Below are 22,024 nucleotides of genomic sequence, written 5' to 3' on the forward strand. Positions count from 1 at the left end.
CAGGGTGTTACGGTACAGAGTCAATGTGGAGACTATATACAGGGTGTTACGGTACAGAGTCAATGTGGAGACTATATACAGGGTATTACGGTACAGAGTCAATGTGGAGGCTATATACAGGGGGTACCGGTACAGAGTCAATGTGGAGGCTATATACAGGGGGTACCGGTACAGAGTCAATGTGGAGACTATATACAGGGTGTTACGGTACAGAGTCAATGTGGAGACTATATACAGGGAGTTACGGTACAGAGTCAATGTGGAGACTATATACAGGGTGTTACGGTACAGAGTCAATGTGGAGACTCTATACAGGGTATTACGGTACAGAGTCAATGTGGAGACTATATACAGGGTATTACGGTACAGAGTCAATGTGGAGGCTATATACAGGGGGTACCGGTACAGAGTCAATGTGGAGGCTATATACAGGGGGTACCGGTACAGAGTCAATGTGGAGACTATATACAGGGTGTTACGGTACAGAGTCAATGTGGAGGCTATATACAGGGGGTACCGGTACAGAGTCAATGTGGAGACTATATACAGGGTGTACCGGTACAGAGTCAATGTGGAGGCTATATACAGGGTGTTACAGTACAGAGTCAATGTGGAGGCTATATACAGGGTGTTACGGTACAGAGTCAATGTGGAGACTATATACAGGGTGTTACGGTACAGAGTCAATGTGGAGGCTATATACAGGGGGTACCGGTACAGAGTCAATGTGGAGGCTATATACAGGGGGTACCGATACAGAGTCAATGTGGAGGCTATATACAGGGTATTACGGTACAGAGTCAATGTGGAGACTATATACAGGGGGTACCGGTACAGAGTCAATGTGGAGGCTATATACAGGTTGTTACGGTACAGAGTCAATGTGGAGGCTATATACAGGGGGTACCGGTACAGAGACAATGTGGAGACTATATAGAGGGGGTAGCGGTACAGAGTCAATGTGGAGACTATATACAGGGAGTACAGGGAAAGAGTCAATGTGGAGGCTATATACAGGGGGTACAGGTACAGAGTCAATGTGGAGGCTATATACAGGGGGTACTGGTACAGAGTCAATGTGGAGGCTATATACAGGGTGTTACGGTACAGAGTCAATGTGGAGGCTATATACAGGATGTTACGGTACAGAGTCAATGTGGAGGCTATATACAGGGGGTACTGGTACAGAGTCAATGTGGAGGCTATATACAGGGTGTTACGGTACAGAGTCAATGTGGAGACTATATACAGGGTGTTACGGTACAGAGTCAATGTGGAGGCTATATACAGGGGGTACCAGTACAGAGTCAATGTGGAGACTATATACAGGGTGTACCGGTACAGAGTCAATGTGGAGGCTATATACAGGGTGTTACAGTACAGAGTCAATGTGGAGGCTATATACAGGGTGTTACGGTACAGAGTCAATGTGGAGGCTATATACAGGGTGTTACGGTACAGAGTCAATGTGGAGGCTATATACAGGGGGTACCGGTACAGAGTCAATGTGGAGGCTATATACAGGAGGTACCGGTACAGAGTCAATGTGGAGGCTATATACAGGGGGTACCGATACAGAGTCAATGTGGAGGCTATATACAGGGGGTACCAGGACAGAGATAATGTGGAGGCTATATACAGGAGGTACCGGTACAGAGTCAATGTGGAGGATATATACAGGGGGTACCGGTACAGAGTCAATGTGGAGGCTATATACAGGGGGTACCGGTACAGAGTCAATGTGGAGGCTATATACAGGGTGTTACAGTACAGAGTCAATGTGGAGGCTATATACAGGGTGTTACGGTACAGAGTCAATGTGGAGGCTATATACAGGGGGTACCAGGACAGAGACAATGTGGAGGCTATATACAGGAGGTACCGGTACAGAGTCAATGTGGAGGATATATACAGGGGGTACCGGTACAGAGTCAATGTGGAGGCTATATACAGGGGGTACCGGTACAGAGTCAATGTGGAGACTATATACAGGGGGGTACCGGTACAGAGTCAATGTGGAGACTATATACAGGGGGTACCGATACAGAGTCAATGTGGAGACTATATACAGGGGGTACCAGTACAGAGTCAATGTGGAGACTATATACAGGGTGTACCGGTACAGAGTCAATGGGGAGGCTATATACAGGGTGTTACAGTACAGAGTCAATGTGGAGGCTATATACAGGGTGTTACAGTACAGAGTCAATGTGGAGGCTATATACAGGGTGTTACAGTACAGAGTCAATGTGGAGGCTATATACAGGGGGTACCGGTACAGAGTCAATGTGGAGGCTATATACAAGAGGTACCGGTACAGAGTCAATGTGGAGGCTATATACAGGGGGTACCGGTACAGAGTCAATGTGGAGGCTATATACAGGGGTACCGGTACAGAGTCAATGTGGAGACTATATACAGGGGGTACCGGTACAGAGTCAATGTGGAGACTATATACAGGGGGTACCGGTACAGAGTCAATGTGGAGACTATATACAGGGGGTACCGGTACAGAGTCAATGTGGAGGCTATATACAGGGGGTATCGGTACAGAGTCAATGTGGAGGCTATATACAGGGTGTTACGGTACAGAGTCAATGTGGAGGCTATATACAGGATGTTACGGTACAGAGTCAATGTGGAGGCTATATACAGGGGGTACTGGTACAGAGTCAATGTGGAGGCTATATACAGGGTGTTACGGTACAGAGTCAATGTGGAGGCTACATACAGGGTGTTACGGTACAGAGTCAATGTGGAGGCTATATACAGGGTGTTACGGTACAGAGTCAATGTGGAGGCTATATACAGGGGGTACCAGTACAGAGTCAATGTGGAGGCTATATACAGGGTGTTACGGTACAGAGTCAATGTGGAGGCTATATACAGGGGGTACCGGTACAGAGTCAATGTGGAGGCTATATACAGGGGGTACCGGTACAGAGTCAATGTGGAGGCTATATAAAGGGGGTACCGGTACTGAGTCAATGTGGAGGCTATATACAGGGGGTACCGGTACAGAGTCAATGTGGAGGCTATATACAGGGTGTTACAGTACAGAGTCAATGTGGAGGCTATATACAGGGGGTACCGGTACAGAGTCAATGTGGAGGCTATATACAAGAGGTACCGGTACAGAGTCAATGTGGAGGCTATATACAGGGGGTACCGGTACAGAGTCAATGTGGAGGCTATATACAGGGGTACCGGTACAGAGTCAATGTGGAGACTATATACAGGGGGTACCGGTACAGAGTCAATGTGGAGACTATATACAGGGGGTACCGGTACAGAGTCAATGTGGAGACTATATACAGGGGGTACCGGTACAGAGTCAATGTGGAGGCTATATACAGGGGGTATCGGTACAGAGTCAATGTGGAGGCTATATACAGGGTGTTACGGTACAGAGTCAATGTGGAGGCTATATACAGGATGTTACGGTACAGAGTCAATGTGGAGGCTATATACAGGGGGTACTGGTACAGAGTCAATGTGGAGGCTATATACAGGGTGTTACGGTACAGCGTCAATGTGGAGGCTACATACAGGGTGTTACGGTACAGAGTCAATGTGGAGGCTATATACAGGGTGTTACGGTACAGAGTCAATGTGGAGGCTATATACAGGGGGTACCAGTACAGAGTCAATGTGGAGGCTATATACAGGGTGTTACGGTACAGAGTCAATGTGGAGGCTATATACAGGGGGTACCGGTACAGAGTCAATGTGGAGGCTATATACAGGGGGTACCGGTACAGAGTCAATGTGGAGGCTATATAAAGGGGGTACCGGTACTGAGTCAATGTGGAGGCTATATACAGGGGGTACCGGTACAGAGTTAATGTGGAGGCTATATACAGGGTGTTACGGTACAGAGTCAATGTGGAGGCTATATACAGGGGGTACCAGTACAGAGTCACTGTGGAGGCTATATACAGGGTGTTACGGTACAGAGTCAATGTGGAGGCTATATACAGGGAGTACCAGTACAGAGTCAATGTGGAGGCTATATACAGGGTGTTACGGTACAGAGTCAATGTGGAGGCTATATACAGGGGGTACCGGTACAGAGTCAATGTGGAGGCTATATAAAGGGGGTACCGGTACTGAGTCAATGTGGAGGCTATATACAGGGGGTATCGGTACAGAGTCAATGTGGAGGCTATATACAGGGTGTTACGGTACAGAGTCAATGTGGAGGCTATATACAGGGTGTTACGGTACAGAGTCAATGTGGAGGCTATATACAGGGGGTACTGGTACAGAGTCAATGTGGAGGCTATATACAGGGTGTTACGGTACAGAGTCAATGTGGAGGCTATATACAGGGTGTTACAGTACAGAGTCAATGTGGAGGCTATATACAGGGTGTTACAGTACAGAGTCAATGTGGAGGCTATATACAGGGTGTTACAGTACAGAGTCAATGTGGAGGCTATATACAGGGTGTTACAGTACAGAGTCAATGTGGAGGCTATATACAGGGGGTACCGGTACAGAGTCAATGTGGAGGCTATATACAAGAGGTACCGGTACAGAGTCAATGTGGAGGCTATATACAGGGGGTACCGGTACAGAGTCAATGTGGAGGCTATATACAGGGGTACCGGTACAGAGTCAATCTGGAGACTATATACAGGGGGTACCGGTACAGAGTCAATGTGGAGGCTATATACAGGGTGTTACGGTACAGAATCAATGTGGAGGCTATATACAGGGGGTACCAGTACAGAGTCACTGTGGAGGCTATATACAGGGTGTTACGGTACAGAGTCAATGTGGAGGCTATATACAGGGAGTACCAGTACAGAGTCAATGTGGAGGCTATATACAGGGTGTTACGGTACAGAGTCAATGTGGAGGCTATATACAGGGTGTTACGGTACAGAGTCAATGTGGAGGCTATATACAGGGGGTACCGGTACTGAGTCAATGTGCGGGGGTAACCGGTATCGAGGTAATATGTTTGGCCACTGTTGTGTCATCAGCAAACTTAATGGTGTAGGAGTTGTGCCTGGCCACGCAGTCATGAGTGAACAGGCAGTACAGGAGGGGCCTGAGCACGCACACTTGAGGGGCCCCCGTGTTGAGGATCAGCGTGGCGGCTGTGTAGTTACCTACCCCTTACCACCTGGGGGCGGTCCATCAGGAAGTCCAGGATCCAGTTGCAGAGGGAGGTGTTTAGTGCCAGGGTCCTTAGCTTAGTGATGAGCTTTGTTGTTGCACTATGTTGTTGAATGCTGAGCTGTAGTCAATAAACAGCATTCTCACGTAGGTGTTCCTTTTGTCCAGGTGGGAAAGGGCAGTGTGGAGTGCAATAAAGATTACATCATCTGTGGATCTGTTGGGGCGGTATGCAAATCTGAGTGGGTCTAGGGTTCCTGGGATAATGGTGATGTGAGTCATGACCAGCCTTTCGAAGCATTTCATGGCTACAGACGTGAGTGCTACGGGTCAGTAGTCATTTAGACAGGTTACCTTAGTGTTCTTGGGTACCGGGACTATGGTGGTCTGCTTGAAACATGCTGGTATTACAGACTCAGACAGGGACAGGTTGAAAATGTCAGTGAAGACACTTGCCAGTTGGTCAGCGCATGCTCGCAGTACACGTCCTCCCTGCAGCCTTGTGAATGTTGACCTGTTTGAAGGTCTTACATCGGCTGCGGAGAGCGTGATCACACAGTCGTCCGGAACAGCTGATGCTCTCATGCATGTTTCAGTGTTACTTGCCTTGAAGCGAGCATCTAAGTTATTTAGCTCGTCTGGTAGGCTTGTGTCACTGGGCAGCTCTCGGCTGTGCTTCCCTTTGTATTCTGTAATAGTTTGCAAGCCCTGCCACAGCCAACGAGCGCTGGAGCCGGTATAGTACGATTCGATCCTAGTCCTGTATTCGACGGTTGACGATTTATCTGTTTTCCACTGATTGCATGTTAGCTAGTAGAACAGAAGGTGTGTGGGGGGGTTATTATATCGCCTACGAATTCTCAGAAGGCAGCCCGACCTCTGCCCTCATTTTCTCAGTCTTCTCTTCATGCAAACGACGTGGATTTGGGCCGGGAAAGCAATATATCCTTCAAGTCGGGCTCGTTAACGATAACATACGCACTATACACACATAGATTTTGTGTTGTAGATATGTGGTAGTAGAGTAGAGGCCGGAGGGCACAGTGTGTTGTGAAATCTGTTGTGAATGTATTGTAATGTTTTTAAAATTGTATAACTGCCTTAATTTTGCTGGACCCCAGGAATAGTAGCCGCTGTCTTGGCAGGAACTAATGGGGATCCATAATAAACCCCAGGAAGAGTAGCTGCTGCCTTGACAGGAACAAAATGGGGATCCATAATAAACCCCAGGAAGAGTAGCTGCTGCCTTGGCAGGAACTAATGGGGATCCATAATAAACCCCAGGAAGAGTAGCTGCTGCCTTGGCAGGAACTAATGGGGATCCATAATAAACCCCAGGAAGAGTAGCTGCTGTCTTGGCAGGAACTAATGGGGATCCATAATAAACCCCAGGATGAGTAGCTGCTGCCTTGGCAGGAACTAATGGGGATCCATAATAAACCCCAGGAAGAGTAGCTGCTGCCTTGGCAGGAACTAATGGGGATCCATAATAAACCCCAGGAAGAGTAGCTGCTGCCTTGGCAGGAACTAATGGGGATCCATAATAAACCCCAGGAAGAGTAGCTGCTGCCTTGGCAGGAACTAATGGGGATCCATAATAAACCCCAGGAAGAGTAGCTGCTGCCTCGGCAGGAACTAATGGGGATCCATAATAAACCACAGGAAGAGTAGCTGCTGCCTTGGCAGGAACTAATGGGAATCCATAATAAACCCCAGGAAGAGTAGCTGCTGCCTTGGCAGGAACTAATGGGGATCCAGAACAAAAACAAATCAAGGAGACCAAGGATGGGCAACTCCAGTCCTCGAAGGGCCTGATTGGTGTCACAATTTCCCCCAGTCCCAATTTACACACCGCACCACAATAATCATGATCTTCAGTTTGGAATGCAGCTAGTTAACTCAGCTGTTTTGCTGATGGAAAAAAAAAAGTGACCCCACTTTAGGCCGTTGAAGACTGGAGTTGTCCATCCCAGTCTCAAAACTAAAGTACTAATGATGCCACTTTGAAACGAATTCATTTGACATGTTTTTATTTTACAAAGAGATTCCAGAGTTGCATGTCCCAGACTAGAAGTTCCTGTAAGGAAGAGAGAGAGAGAGAACTCATTAGAACGCATCAACAGGTACGTTACACCTGGCAGTGTTGAAGTAGACACAAAATGACAACAGGTAGCCAGGATGATGTTGATCATCTATTCACAAAAATATAAATACATTTGTAGATCCAGACCGATGTTAGTTTAGGTATTTATGGCACCAGTAAGATACTGATAACGGCCTAGGCCATAAACGCGAAGACCCACGGCCGTAAACGCGAAGACCCACGGCCGTAAACGCGAAGACCCACGGCCGTAAACGCGAAGACCCACGGCCGTAAACGCGAAGACCCACGGCCGTAAACGCGAAGACCCACGGCCGTAAACGCGAAGACCCACGGCCGTAAACGCGAAGACCCACGGCCGTAAACGCGAAGACCCACGGCCGTAAACGCGAAGACCCACGGCCGTAAACGCGAAGACCCACGGCCGTAAACGAGAAGACCCACGGCCGTAAACACGAAGACCCACGGCCGTAAACACGAAGACCCACGGCCGTAAACAAGAAGACCCACGGCCGTAAACAAGAAGACCCACGGCCGTAAACACGAAGACCCACGGCCGTAAACACGAAGACCCACGGCCGTAAACACGAAGACCCACGGCCGTAAACACGAAGACCCACGGCCGTAAACACGAAGACCCACGGCCGTAAACACGAAGACCCACGGCCGTAAACACGAAGACCCACGGCCGTAAACACGAAGACCCACGGCCGTAAACACGAAGACCCACGGCCGTAAACACGAAGACCCACGGCCGTAAACACGAAGACCCACGGCCGTAAACACGAAGACCCACGGCCGTAAACACGAAGACCCACGGCCGTAAACACGAAGACCCACGGCCGTAAACACGAAGACCCACGGCCGTAAACACGAAGACCCACGGCCGTAAACACGAAGACCCACGGCCGTAAACACGAAGACCCACGGCCGTAAACACGAAGACCCACGGCCGTAAACACGAAGACCCACGGCCGTAAACACGAAGACCCACGGCCGTAAACACGAAGTCCCACGGCCGTAAACACGAAGACCCACGGCCGTAAACACGAAGACCCACGGCCGTAAACACGAAGACCCACGGCCGTAAACACGAAGACCCACGGCCGTAAACGCGAAGACCCACGGCCGTAAACACGAAGACCCACGGCCGTAAACACGAAGACCCACGGCCGTAAACACGAAGACCCACGGCCGTAAACACGAAGACCCACGGCCGTAAACACGAAGACCCACGGCCGTCCATCGTTACTTCAGAACAATGTTTCCACAAATCCTGGGGAACCTAGCATTACACACGAGGAAAAGCTGACTAGAACAAAACAAGTGTTAGTGATAAAAATAAAGTTTGTGATCGTCAGGAACAGGAAACACCCATTCTCCCTGATTTGGGCTGTTTTAACAGAGGAAATATTTTAATCCAATCAGGTTCTGCCCCTGAACAAGGCATTTGAACATCTTGGCCATGTTCTGTTATAATCTCCACCCGGCACAGCCAGAAGAGGACTGGCCACCCCTGATAGCCTGGTTCCTCTCCACCCGGCACAGCCAGAAGAGGACAGGCCACCCCTCATAGCCTGGTTCCTCTCTAGGTTTCTTCCTAAGTTTTGGCCTTTCTAGGGAGTTTTTCCTAGCCACTGTGCTTCTACACCTGCATTGCTTGCTGTTTGGGGGTTTTAGGCTGGGTTTCTGTACAGCACTTTGAGACATCAGCTGATGTAAAAAGGGCTTTATAAATAAATTTGATTTTGATAGAAGACTAATACCGTTTCCAGTCGACTGACGGGTTAAGTACTTTTGCAGTAACCCATATTCCCAGATCAAGGGAGGCTCGTTCCAGCGTTTAAGACTTATTAGCACAGGTCAACAGGGCTTGGGTCAAAGGGCATTAAGGACGCCACTTGGGATGCAGCCCAGACCCAGTACTTACTTTGACACGATGCTGTCTGTCTTCGCCAGCCTCAGGAGAGAGTCGTCAGCCTCGCCCTGCAGGAGGATCCGTTAAGACAGTTTACCACACACACACACACACACTTCTCATAGCACTATCACAAAGGGGAAAAAAAGCACATTATCAAATGATGCCAATGGCATTTCAGTTGTCTACAAGTGGCTTCCTCTCCAGAATCTATCACTGATGTGGAAGAACTGGATAATTCATTAGATTCATTCAACTTTTTTTTTTACACGCCTCACATTCTCATAACACTGACCCTGTATTCAGGACAAAGTTTATTTATTTGACACGTTTGTTGTAATTTAAAAAAAAGACTTTAGTGTCTTATTGCAAACAGGATATCTGGAATCTGTTTTATAATGGACATTGAGGTTAGTATTGTGGAGTAACTACAACGTAACATCTCATAACAGGGGTGTGATCAGAACATAGGAAATCAAAGACTACGGAAGGACAGTTCCGTCTCAGTCACATGAACCTGGACGTTACGATCACAGTTACAGTTGTTGCCAGTGGGAATATGTACCATCTCAGTTCTATACTAGACACTACAGCTGGGCCTCAAACCATCTCAGTTCTCTACTAGACACTACAGGAGAGGACCTCAAACCATCTCAGTTCTCTACTAGACACTACAGGAGAGGACCTCAAACCATCTCAGTTCTCTACTAGACACTACAGGAGAGGACAGGGCCTCAAACCATCTCAGTTCTCTACTAGACACTACAGGAGAGGACCTCAAACCATCTCAGTTCTCTACTAGACACTACAGGAGAGGACAGGGCCTCAAACCATCTCAGTTCTCTACTAGACACTACAGGAGAGGACGTCAAACCATCTCAGTTCTCTACTAGACACTACAGGAGAGGACGTCAAACCATCTCAGTTCTCTACTAGACACTACAGGAGAGGACCTCAAACCATCTCAGTTCTCTACTAGACACTACAGGAGAGGACAGGGCCTCAAACCATCTCAGTTCTCTACTAGACACTACAGGAGAGGGCCTCAAACCATCTCAGTTCTCTACTAGACACCACAGGAGAGGACCTCAAACCATCTCAGTTCTCTACTAGACACTACAGGAGAGGACAGGGCCTCAAACCATCTCAGTTCTCTACTAGACACTACAGGAGAGGACCTCAAACCATCTCAGTTCTCTACTAGACACTACAGGAGAGGACAGGGCCTCAAACCATCTCAGTTCTCTACTAGACACTACAGGAGAGGACAGGGCCTCAAACCATCTCAGTTCTCTACTAGACACTACAGGAGAGGACCTCAAACCATCTCAGTTCTCTACTAGACACTACAGGAGAGGACGTCAAACCATCTCAGTTCTCTACTAGACACTACAGGAGAGGACAAGGTCTCAAACCATCTCAGTTCTCTACTACACTACAGGAGAGGGCCTCAAACCATCTCAGTTCTCTACTAGACACTACAGGAGAGGACCTCAAACCATCTCAGTTCTCTACTAGACACTACAGGAGAGGACCTCAAACCATCTCAGTTCTCTACTAGACACTACAGGAGAGGACCTCAAACCATCTCAGTTCTCTACTAGACACTACAGGAGAGGACCTCAAACCATCTCAGTTCTCTACTAGACACTACAGGAGAGAACAGGGCCTCAAACCATCTCAGTTCTCTACTAGACACTACAGGAGAGGACAGGGCCTCAAACCATCTCAGTTCTCTACTAGACATTACAGGAGAGGCCGTCAAACCATCTCAGTTCTCTACTAGACACTACAGGAGAGGACAGGGCCTCAAACCATCTCAGTTCTCTACTAGACACTACAGGAGAGGGCCTCAAACCATCTCAGTTCTCTACTAGACATTACAGGAGAGGACCTCAAACCATCTCAGTTCTCTACTAGACACTACAGGAGAGGACCTCAAACCATCTCAGTTCTCTACTAGACACTACAGGAGAGGACAGGACCTCAAACCATCTCAGTTCTCTACTAGAGACTACAGGAGAGGGCCTCAAACCATCTCAGTTCTCTACTAGACACTACAGGAGAGGACGGGACCTCAAACCATCTCAGTTCTCTACTAGACACTACAGGAGAGGACCTCAAACCATCTCAGTTCTCTACTAGACACTACAGGAGAGGACAGGGCCTCAAACCATCTCAGTTCTCTACTAGACACTACAGGAGAGGACCTCAAACCATCTCAGTTCTCTACTAGACACTACAGGAGAGGACCTCAAACCATCTCAGTTCTCTACTAGACACTACAGGAGAGGACAGGGCCTCAAACCATCTCAGTTCTCTACTAGACACTACAGGAGAGGACAGGGCCTCAAACCATCTCAGTTCTCTACTAGACACTACAGGAGAGGACAGGACGTCAAACCATCTCAGTTCTCTACTAGACACTACAGGAGAGGACCTCAAACCATCTCAGTTATCTACTAGACACTACAGGAGAGGACAGGGCCTCAAACCATCTCAGTTCTCTACTAGACACTACAGGAGAGGACAGGACGTCAAACCATCTCAGTTCTCTACTAGACACTACAGGAGAGGACAAGGTCTCAAACCATCTCAGTTCTCTACTAGACACTACAGGAGAGGACAGGACCTCAAACCATCTCAGTTCTCTACTAGACACTACAGGAGAGGACAGGGCCTCAAACCATCTCAGTTCTCTACTAGACACTACAGGAGAGGACCTCAAACCATCTCAGTTCTCTACTAGACACTACAGGAGAGGACAGGGCCTCAAACCATCTCAGTTCTCTACTAGACACTACAGGAGAGGACGTCAAACCATCTCAGTTCTCTACTAGACACTACAGGAGAGGACAGGGCCTCAAACCATCTCAGTTCTCTACTAGACATTACAGGAGAGGACGTCAAACCATCTCAGTTCTCTACTAGACACTACAGGAGAGGACAGGGCCTCAAACCATCTCAGTTCTCTACTAGACATTACAGGACAGGACCTCAAACCATCTCAGTTCTCTACTAGACACTACAGGAGAGGACAAGGTCTCAAACCATCTCAGTTCTCTACTAGACACTACAGGAGAGGACAGGACCTCAAACCATCTCAGTTCTCTACTAGACACCACAGGAGAGGACCTCAAACCATCTCAGTTCTCTACTAGACACTACAGGAGAGGACCTCAAACCATCTCAGTTCTCTACTAGACACTACAGGAGAGGACAGGACGTCAAACCATCTCAGTTCTCTACTAGACACTACAGGAGAGGACAGGACCTCAAACCATCTCAGTTCTCTACTAGACACTACAGGAGAGGACAGGACGTCAAACCATCTCAGTTCTCTACTAGACACTACAGGAGAGGACAGGGCCTCAAACCATCTCAGTTCTCTACTAGACACTACAGGAGAGGACAGGACGTCAAACCATCTCAGTTCTCTACTAGACACTACAGGAGAGGACAGGACCTCAAACCATCTCAGCTCTCTACTAGACACTACAGGAGAGGACCTCAAACCATCTCAGTTCTCTACTAGACACTACAGGAGAGGACCTCAAACCATCTCAGGTCTCTACTAGACACTACAGGAGAGGACGTCAAACCATCTCAGTTCTCTACTAGACACTACAGGAGAGGACAGGGCCTCAAACCATCTCAGTTCTCTACTAGACACTACAGGAGAGGACAGGGCCTCAAACCATCTCAGTTCTCTACTAGACACTACAGGAGAGGACGTCAAACCATCTCAGTTCTCTACTAGAGACTACAGGACAGGGCCTCAAACCATCTCAGTTCTCTACTAGACACTACAGGAGAGGACAGGACATCAAACCATCTCAGGTCTCGACTAGACACTATAGGAGAGGACCTCAAACCATCTCAGTTCTCTACTAGACACTACAGGAGAGGACAGGACCTCAAACCATCTCAGTTCTCTACTAGACAATACAGGAGAGGACAGGACCTCAAACCATCTCAGTTCTCTACTAGACACTACAGGAGAGGACAGGGCCTCAAACCATCTCAGTTCTCTACTAGACACTACAGGAGAGGACAGGGCCTCAAACCATCTCAGTTCTCTACTAGACACTACAGGAGAGGACCTCAAACCATCTCAGTTCTCTACTAGACACTACAGGAGAGGACAGGACCTCAAACCATCTCAGTTCTCTACTAGACACTACAGGAGAGGACAGGACCTCAAACCATCTCAGTTCTCTACTAGAGACTACAGGAGAGGGCCTCAAACCATCTCAGTTCTCTACTAGACACCACAGGAGAGGACCTCAAACCATCTCAGTTCTCTACTAGACACTACAGGAGAGGACAGGGCCTCAAACCATCTCAGTTCTCTACTAGACACTACAGGAGAGGACCTCAAACCATCTCAGTTCTCTACTAGACACTATAGGAGAGGACCTCAAACCATCTCAGTTCTCTACTAGACACTACAGGAGAGGACAGGGCCTCAAACCATCTCAGTTCTCTACTAGACATTACAGGAGAGGACGTCAAACCATCTCAGTTCTCTACTAGACACTACAGGAGAGGACAGGGCCTCAAACCATCTCAGTTCTCTACTAGACACTACAGGACAGGACCTCAAACCATCTCAGTTCTCCTCTACTAGACACTACAGGAGAGGACCTCAAACCATCTCAGTTCTCTACTAGACACTACAGGAGAGGACAGGACCTCAAACCATCTCAGTTCTCTACTAGACACTACAGGACAGGACCTCAAACCATCTCAGTTCTCCTCTACTAGACACTACAGGAGAGGACCTCAAACCATTTCAGTTCTCTACTAGACACTACAGGAGAGGACCTCAAACCATCTCAGTTCTCTACTAGACACTACAGGAGAGGACCTCAAACCATCTCAGTTCTCTACTAGACACTACAGGAGAGGACAGGACCTCAAACCATCTCAGTTCTCTACTAGACACTACAGGAGAGGACCTCAAACCATCTCAGTTCTCTACTAGACACTACAGGAGAGGACCTCAAACCATTTCAGTTCTCTACTAGACACTACAGGAGAGGACCTCAAACCATCTCAGTTCTCTACTAGACACTACAGGAAAGGACCTCAAACCATCTCAGTTCTCTACTAGACACTACAGCTGGGCCTCAAACCATCTCAGTTCTCTACTAGACACTACAGGAGAGGACAGGGCCTCAAACCATCTCAGTTCTCTACTAGACACTACAGGACAGGACCTCAAACCATCTCAGTTCTCTACTAGACACTACAGGAGAGGACCTCAAACCATCTCAGTTCTCTACTAGACACTACAGGAGAGGACAGGGCCTCAAACCATCTCAGTTCTCTACTAGACACTACAGAAGAGGACAGGGCCTCAAACCATCTCAGTTCTCTACTAGACACTACAGGAGAGGAGAGGACCTCAAACCATCTCAGTTCTCTACTAGACACTACAGGAGAGGGCCTCAAACCATCTCAGTTCTCTACTAGACACTACAGGAGAGGACCTCAAACCATCTCAGTTCTCTACTAGACACTACAGGAGAGGACCTCAAACCATCTCAGTTCTCTACTAGACACTACAGGAGAGGACAGGACCTCAAACCATCTCAGTTCTTTACTAGACACTACAGGAGAGGACAGGACCTCAAACCATCTCAGTTCTCTACTAGACACTACAGGAGAGGACCTCAAACCATCTCAGTTCTCTACTAGACACTACAGGAGAGGACAGGACCTCAAACCATCTCAGTTCTCTACTAGACACTACAGGAGAGGGCCTCAAACCATCTCAGTTCTCTACTAGACACCACAGGAGAGGACCTCAAACCATCTCAGTTCTCTACTAGACACTACAGGAGAGGACAGGGCCTCAAACCATCTCAGTTCTCTACTAGACACTACAGGAGAGGACCTCAAACCATCTCAGTTCTCTACTAGACACTACAGGAGAGGACAGGGCCTCAAACCATCTCAGTTCTCTACTAGACACTACAGGAGAGGGCCTCAAACCATCTCAGTTCTCTACTAGACACTACAGGAGAGGACCTCAAACCATCTCAGTTCTCTACTAGACACTACAGGAGAGGACCTCAAACCATCTCAGTTCTCTACTAGACACTACAGGAGAGGGCCTCAAACCATCTCAGTTCTCTACTAGACACTACAGGAGAGGGCCTCAAACCATCTCAGTTCTCTACTAGACACTACAGGAGAGGGCCTCAAACCATCTCAGTTCTCTACTAGACACCACAGGAGAGGACCTCAAACCATCTCAGTTCTCTACTAGACACTACAGGAGAGGACCTCAAACCATCTCAGTTCTCTACTAGACACTACAGGAGAGGACCTCAAACCATCTCAGTTCTCTACTAGACACTACAGGAGAGGGCCTCAAACCATCTCAGTTCTCTACTAGACACTACAGGAGAGGGCCTCAAACCATCTCAGTTCTCTACTAGACACTACAGGAGAGGACCTCAAACCATCTCAGTTCTCTACTAGACACTACAGGAGAGGACCTCAAACCATCTCAGTTCTCTACTAGACACTACAGGAGAGGACCTCAAACCATCTCAGTTCTCTACTAGACACTACAGGAGAGGACCTCAAACCATCTCAGTTCTCTACTAGACACTACAGGAGAGGACGTCAAACCATCTCAGTTCTCTACTAGACACTACAGGAGAGGACGTCAAACCATCTCAGTTCTCTACTAGACACTACAGGAGAGGACGTCAAACCATCTCAGTTCTCTACTAGACACTACAGGAGAGGACGTCAAACCATCTCAGTTCTCTACTAGACACTACAGGAGAGGACGTCAAACCATCTCAGTTCTCTACTAGACACTACAGGAGAGGACGTCAAACCATCTCAGTTCTCTACTAGACACCACAGGAGAGGACAGGACCTCAAACCATCTCAGTTCTCTACTAGACACTACAGGAGAGGACCTCAAACCATCTCAGTTCTCTACTAGACACTACAGCTGGGCCTCAAACCATCTCAGTTCTCTACTAGACACTACAGGAGAGGACACGCCTTGTAGTGTTCCAAAATGATGGTAACTTTCCCTAAACTCCCAGGTATTCCAGATATCCTGGTTAGGGGGAACTCTGGGAATCAGGAGGGAATAAGCAGAAAAACCCAGACTCCTCTAGCAGAAATGTACAGTGGGCAGAAATGTACAACCGTAGCCTAGGAGAAAGAGGAAACGTACCATTCTACGGACTGCACCGCAGATAGCGTAGGTCTTGAACTGACCATTGAAGCGACCGGTTACCTTGTCAACCTGCAATAGAAAAGACAAAGGGGAAATGGAATCAGTACAATGAGATCTTACAGTAGTAATGAGCGTTACGTTAACACAGCAGATCAATGAAGACGGTACAGGCAGCGACCTAAATTGGCACACTATTCCCTACCGGCCCCAAAAGGGGGGGTGGGTGCGTTAAGCAAGACGCAACGTTTCAGAATGTTTTATGAAGAGTTCGCCTCGAAAGAGTTTTGTCATCAGTGACCTCAGCAATGTTGATCTGGATGGAAGCGTGGTCCTTGGCTCCAATGATCCTGTTGCTTGCAGAACTGAAAGACGAAGTAAAAAAATTATAATAAATGGAATTAGAAAGGGGTATTTTCTTCGCCGCTGTAAAGTTAGCTAGCGATACATATTAAAACTAATCATATCACAATCTGTAAGGTATTATTCATTCTAACGCATTAGCTACTGCAGAGAGAGCATACTGTTCAGGAATAAAAAATAAAAAAGGTACACTTTAAGCAACTGTATTTAATAAGGCCCTTTTATACGCCAAGTTGTCACACAATGCTTTACAGATACCTGCTCTAAAACCCTGAAGAACAAAGAATGCATAAGAGACGGGTCAGCTAACAAGCAGGTTAGTTGTCAGGAGACTCGACGTTGAAATTTCATTGGATTTAACGTCGGGCATAAATACGTTTGGATATACCGTCTTAAATTCCTACCGCCAAAAGGACCAACAGCACAGACAACCGTAAAAGTATATTAAAATATAATTTTTTTTACAAATCGGGCCTCCCGAGTGGCGCAGTGGTCTAAGGCCCTGCATCGCAGTTGCTAGCTGTGTCACTAGAGATTCTGGTTTGAGTCCAAGTTCAGGCTCTGTCGTAGCCGGTCGTGACCGGGAGACCCATGGGGCGGCGCAGAATTGGCCCAGCGCTGTCCGAGTTAGGGGAGGGTTTGGCCAGCAGGGATGTTCCTGTCCCATCGCCTCTCCCGAGTCCGTACGGGAGTTGCAGCAATGGGACTGTAACTACCAATTGGATTCCACGAAATTGGGGAGAAAAAGGGGTAAAAAAATATAAAATTTTATTCTGCATTCTGGCTTGTAGAGAAAACTTTCCAGATCCAAATGCTCATTTATGCCTGACGTACAATTCAAAGAAAATCAACGGTGGGTTTTCTGGGCTAGCTAGTCCGCTACCACAGGCTTCCATAACACAGGGGCACTCTGGGTACTCACCATTTACGTGGGACGTACAGGTCCACGAATTCACCGGCGTCGTTCTGCATTCTGATTTTGGGTGATGATCGGTCAACTGGATCTGTGAGTAGCAAAGGAAAATGATTCATAAAACATTAGGCCTGTTAGTCTCACACAGAATGTCAGTGTATTGTAGCCCGGAAACCAGACATTGAATTTCATTAAGTTGTTGGTCGGGCATAAAAAGAAAAGAAAAAAACATTCCTCTCGCGACCTCCACAAGTCAGAATGCTGAATAAAATAACACGTTTTCTTTTTTACCGGTTGTCCGTGTTAGTTGTGGGAATGTGAAGACGGGAACGTATAATTACGTAACCGTTTCATAGCGGTGGTAATTACGTTCAGATTTAGATCGCCTCATGCATGTTGCACAAGATGAAACTACTTGCGTACTAGCAGAGCTCATGCTTACACGGTTCTGCTTTAAGTGACAGAAATCTAAAAAGGTACTACCAGCGCTTTGAAAGTCGATTCAATTATACATATAAAATTATTCCCGAGTGGCGCAGCTGTTTAAGACACTCCATCTCAGTGCAAAAGGTGTCACTACAGTACCTGGTTCGAATCCAGGTTGTATCACATCCGGCCGTGACTGGGCGGTGCACAATTGGCCGAGCGTCGTCCGGGTTAGAAAGTAAATTGTAAATAAGAGTTTGTCCTTAATTGACTTGCCGTGTTAAATAAAATATACTCATCTATGAAAACCAACGGTCCAAATTGCAAATCTCCATAATCCATTTTTAAATTATTGGAGTTTCTACCCTTGCAGGAATGACAAAATTAACATGACAAAGAATGGAGTCTAGAGAAGTTTTTTTTAAAATGGGAAAATAGCATTGGTAAGCTAGGCTGGACGCTGTGCGAGAATGAAGGCTAATTGACAGGCTCACTGTTTAACTCGTCATCTTTGTCGCATTTTCATATTTTAGTATAGGCGTTTTATATTACGAAACTCCTATTTTACAGATGCACAATCAAGAGCATCCTGTCGGGCTGCTCCGCCCACAACCGTAAGGCTCTCCAGAGGGTAGTGAGGTCTGCACAACGCATCACCGGGGGCAAACTACCTGCCCTCCAGGACACCTACACCACCCGATGTCACAGGAAGGCCAAAAAGATCATCAAGGACAACAATCACCCCGCTATCATCCAGAAGGGGAGGTCAGAACAGGTGCATCAAAGCTGGGACATAGAGACTGAAAAACAGCTTCTATCTCAAGGTCATCAGACTGTTAAACAGCCACCACTAACATAAGAGTGGCTGCTGCCAACATACACTCAAATCTGGCTTTAATAAAATGGACTTAATAAAGGTATCACTAGTCACTTTAAATAAAACCGCTTTAATAATGTTTACATATTCTACATTACTCATCTCATATGTATATAAACTGCTCTATACCATCTTGCCTATGACACACGGCCATTGCTCATCCATATATTTATATGTACATATTCTTATTCATTCCTTACATTTGTGTGTATTAAGTAGTTGTTGTGAATTTGTTAGATTACTTGTTAGATATTACTGCACGGTCGGAACTAGAAGCACAAGCATTTCGCTACACTCTTATTAAGATCTGCTAACCATGTGTATTTGACAAATAAAATTAGATTTGATGGTTTTTTTCTCTCAAAGATTTCTCACCAGAACAAACGTATCTCTGAATTGTTAACGGAGCACTGAGAGTAACGCGAACTCTTTGTCTATCCTTTTACATTTACTCAGACCGTAATGCTAATTTTGCGACGCATCGGAAACAGACCGACAATCATAACATGTCAAATCCAAAAAAGTTGCTGTGAGAAAGCGGTAACAGAGCTCAGTGCTTATTATCGGAAATATTAGGTTCCGAAATCTGACTTTTTGGATATGTTAGAGACACCACTGAAGGATTCAGAATAATTTGCCTTGGTAAAATGTACTTTATAACATAAGGAAGTGACATTTCATCACCAAAGCTCTCACACCCTACAAATGGCTAGCTACATTTACGTACGCTTGCTAACGTTTACTAGTCTGAAAATGACTAGCAGTTTGCACGAGTTAGGAAAAATAAATACTGCGCGTATTATAGTAAGAATGTAATAAGACCCAGTTTTCCCCGAAAACGATGTCTCTAGTTGATATTTTCTACTAGTTGACTAGTGGCTACGAAGCCATGTGAAATCTGCGTTGACGCCGACGGCTCCAGCATGTGGCAAACAGCGGTAGCATGCAGCCTGTATTTTACCATAAAATGTATAAAAAATAACGTCAGCATTCAAACCAAACAAAGTATTACCGTAGGCGGAGCTGTTTAGCAAAATATTATTTCACGAAATCGACATCCACGGTTGATAATAGTACAGTATTTTCGTATTTGTACAACAGGGAAAATTCCTCTCACCGTTTATCACAAATGGCTGACAGGAAAGGGAGAGAATAGCTTCCGGAAGTTAAAACCAGTTTGACTAGTGTCGCAAGCAATTACTTCCTATGGGCGCTTAAAAAAACGTATAAAATGTTCCTTTTTTAAAAACTCGATACCATAGAAATACTAAATAGAGGGAATCAGATTGACAAGAGTAATACCGGTCTCACAATAAGCATGAACATCACTAAGTGTCTATCCGTTTGATACAGATTCGATAAACAAGTTTAACAGGTATAATATTTTATTAGGTATATAACCAGTTGTTGTTGAAAAATACATAATATTGTTTGACATATATTTATGAATACAATCAATCAAATACGCAATAAACAGATTTTTTCCTTCACCTTCAATATGAAGAAAACAATTGACAAGAAAGAAAAAAGACAAGGAATTCATAGGTATTCATTACATCCACCACAGTAGTGAGTCATTTAGCAGCCTCTCTTATCCAGAGCCACTTACAGTAGTGAGTCATTTAGCAGACTCTCTTATCCAGAGCCACTTACAGTAGTGAGTCATTTAGCAGACTCTCTTATCCAGAGCCACTTACAGTAGTGAGTCATTTAGCAGACTCTATTATCCAGAGACTCTACAGTAGTGAGTCATTTAGCAGACTCTATTATCCAGAGACACTACAGTAGTGAGTCATTTAGCAGACTCTCTTATCCAGAGCCACTTACAGTAGTGAGTAATTTAGCAGACTTATCCAGAGTCACTTCAGTAGTGAGTCATTTAGCAGACTCTCTGATCCAGAGACACTACAGTAGTGAGTCATTTAGCAGACTCTCTGATCCAGAGCCACTTACAGTAGTGAGTCATTTAGCAGACTCTCTGATCCAGAGCCACTACAGTAGTGAGTCATTTAGCAGACTCTCTTATCCAGAGCCACTTACAGTAGTGAGTCATTTAGCAGACTCTCTGATCCAGAGCCACTTACAGTAGTGAGTCATTTAGCAGACTCTCTGATCCAGAGCCACTACAGTAGTGAGTCATTTAGCAGACTCTCTGATCCAGAGCCACTACAGTAGTGAGTCATTTAGCAGACTCTCTGATCCAGAGCCACCTAGTGTCGGTGCATTCAACTAAGGTCGGTAAGACAATCACATATCACAGGTCAAGTAAGGAGGTTGAGTAAATCTAGAGTAATAGCAGATAATAGTAATAGATCTTTGGAAGCATCCATACTACAGCACATATTACAGCAGTAATTGGTTATCTGGTCTAAAGTAGTGCACTATAATAGGGAATAGGGTTCATTTTGGGGGATGTCCACTACACAGTAGGCCTATACACTCCTCTGCTCAGGAAGACATCTAGCAGAAAGGCTGTGACACTTATTCTCTTTCACACAGGTGCAGCCTACATTAACCGTACAAGGACACATACAAGTAACAAATGTACTTCCACATAGTTTTCTGTGATAAACATCCATCTCGTATTGAATCGGGACTGCCTTCAGTCCTTTGACCATACATTTCGAGCAGGTGGCATTCCTGATGACAATTGGGGTCCGGTTGTTGTTGCTGCTGGTTCTGAAAGGGAAGGAATCAAAGACAAAGGAATCAGCTTAGTAACAGAAAATATCAACAACTGCTGCTACTTTTACTCTGGAGGGGGGAGGGGGGGGGGGGGGTAGGTCATTTGAACCCTGGTCTATTAACTACTCACGTGTAATTCCAGGGGGCCAGAGAGGTTTCCTCAATCTTAGCGGTATGGTCGGTAACCGTCGGTTGCGTCTGTCCGTGTTGGTGATTCACAACTCTGCACCTTTCACTGGCAGGACAGCAGTGGGATTGAGAACTTCTACACAGAACGACTAGACATGACAGCAGCAGACCCTGAATTCACAGGGGGGAAAAAAGAAATGTTGTCAGATCCAGAAACGGACAGGCCAAAAGGCAGTTCTGGCAAAATGCCAGATGGGCTGGTCCGTCTTGGGTCA

General features: G+C 46.4%; 1 protein-coding gene and 1 long non-coding RNA gene across 32 annotated transcripts; both read right to left on the bottom strand.

Moving 5' to 3' along the window:
• Positions 1-7,140: 7,140 nt before the first annotated feature.
• Positions 7,141-20,140, bottom strand: LOC129844733 (40S ribosomal protein S21-like). 2 transcript variants are annotated; one of them, XM_055912797.1, is made up of 6 exons: positions 20,053-20,140; positions 17,642-17,723; positions 16,658-16,721; positions 16,357-16,428; positions 9,159-9,214; positions 7,141-7,204 (listed from the first exon to the last, which is right to left on the bottom strand). In XM_055912797.1, the coding sequence occupies exons 2-6, from the start codon at positions 17,689-17,691 to the stop codon at positions 7,195-7,197; spliced, it is 252 nt and encodes an 83-aa protein (XP_055768772.1). In that variant the 5' UTR covers positions 17,692-17,723; positions 20,053-20,140; the 3' UTR covers positions 7,141-7,194. The 2 variants fall into 2 exon arrangements, with proteins under 2 accessions (XP_055768772.1, XP_055768774.1); XM_055912799.1 differs by lacking the exon at positions 20,053-20,140 and adding an exon at positions 19,948-20,046.
• On the bottom strand, positions 9,221-16,350 carry LOC129844734 (uncharacterized). 30 transcript variants are annotated; one of them, XR_008757966.1, is made up of 3 exons: positions 16,043-16,350; positions 9,923-15,741; positions 9,221-9,879 (listed from the first exon to the last, which is right to left on the bottom strand). It is a non-coding gene; the product is annotated as an uncharacterized LOC129844734 (long non-coding RNA). The 30 variants fall into 30 exon arrangements; XR_008757984.1 differs by having other exon boundaries at positions 9,221-9,745; positions 9,832-15,741; XR_008757990.1 differs by lacking the exon at positions 9,221-9,879 and having other exon boundaries at positions 10,222-14,871; positions 14,958-15,741.
• Positions 20,141-22,024: the final 1,884 nt, after the last annotated feature.

The sequence above is a fragment of the Salvelinus fontinalis genome, unplaced genomic scaffold, assembly GCF_029448725.1.
Source record: "Salvelinus fontinalis isolate EN_2023a unplaced genomic scaffold, ASM2944872v1 scaffold_0215, whole genome shotgun sequence".
Classification (NCBI taxonomy): Eukaryota; Metazoa; Chordata; class Actinopteri; order Salmoniformes; family Salmonidae; genus Salvelinus; species Salvelinus fontinalis.

Bases quoted from the DNA above. Each gene is read 5' to 3' on its own strand.
- LOC129844733 (XM_055912797.1), bottom strand. From the start codon at position 17,691: ATGCAGAACGACGCCGGTGAATTCGTGGACCTGTACGTCCCACGTAAA. The intron at 16,429-16,657 runs GTCACTGATGAC...TTTCTATTGCAG, and splicing joins TCCAGATCAACATTGCTGAG to GTTGACAAGGTAACCGGTCG. The intron at 9,215-16,356 runs GTACGTTTCCTC...ATCCTCCTGCAG, and splicing joins GCGGTGCAGTCCGTAGAATG to GGCGAGGCTGACGACTCTCT.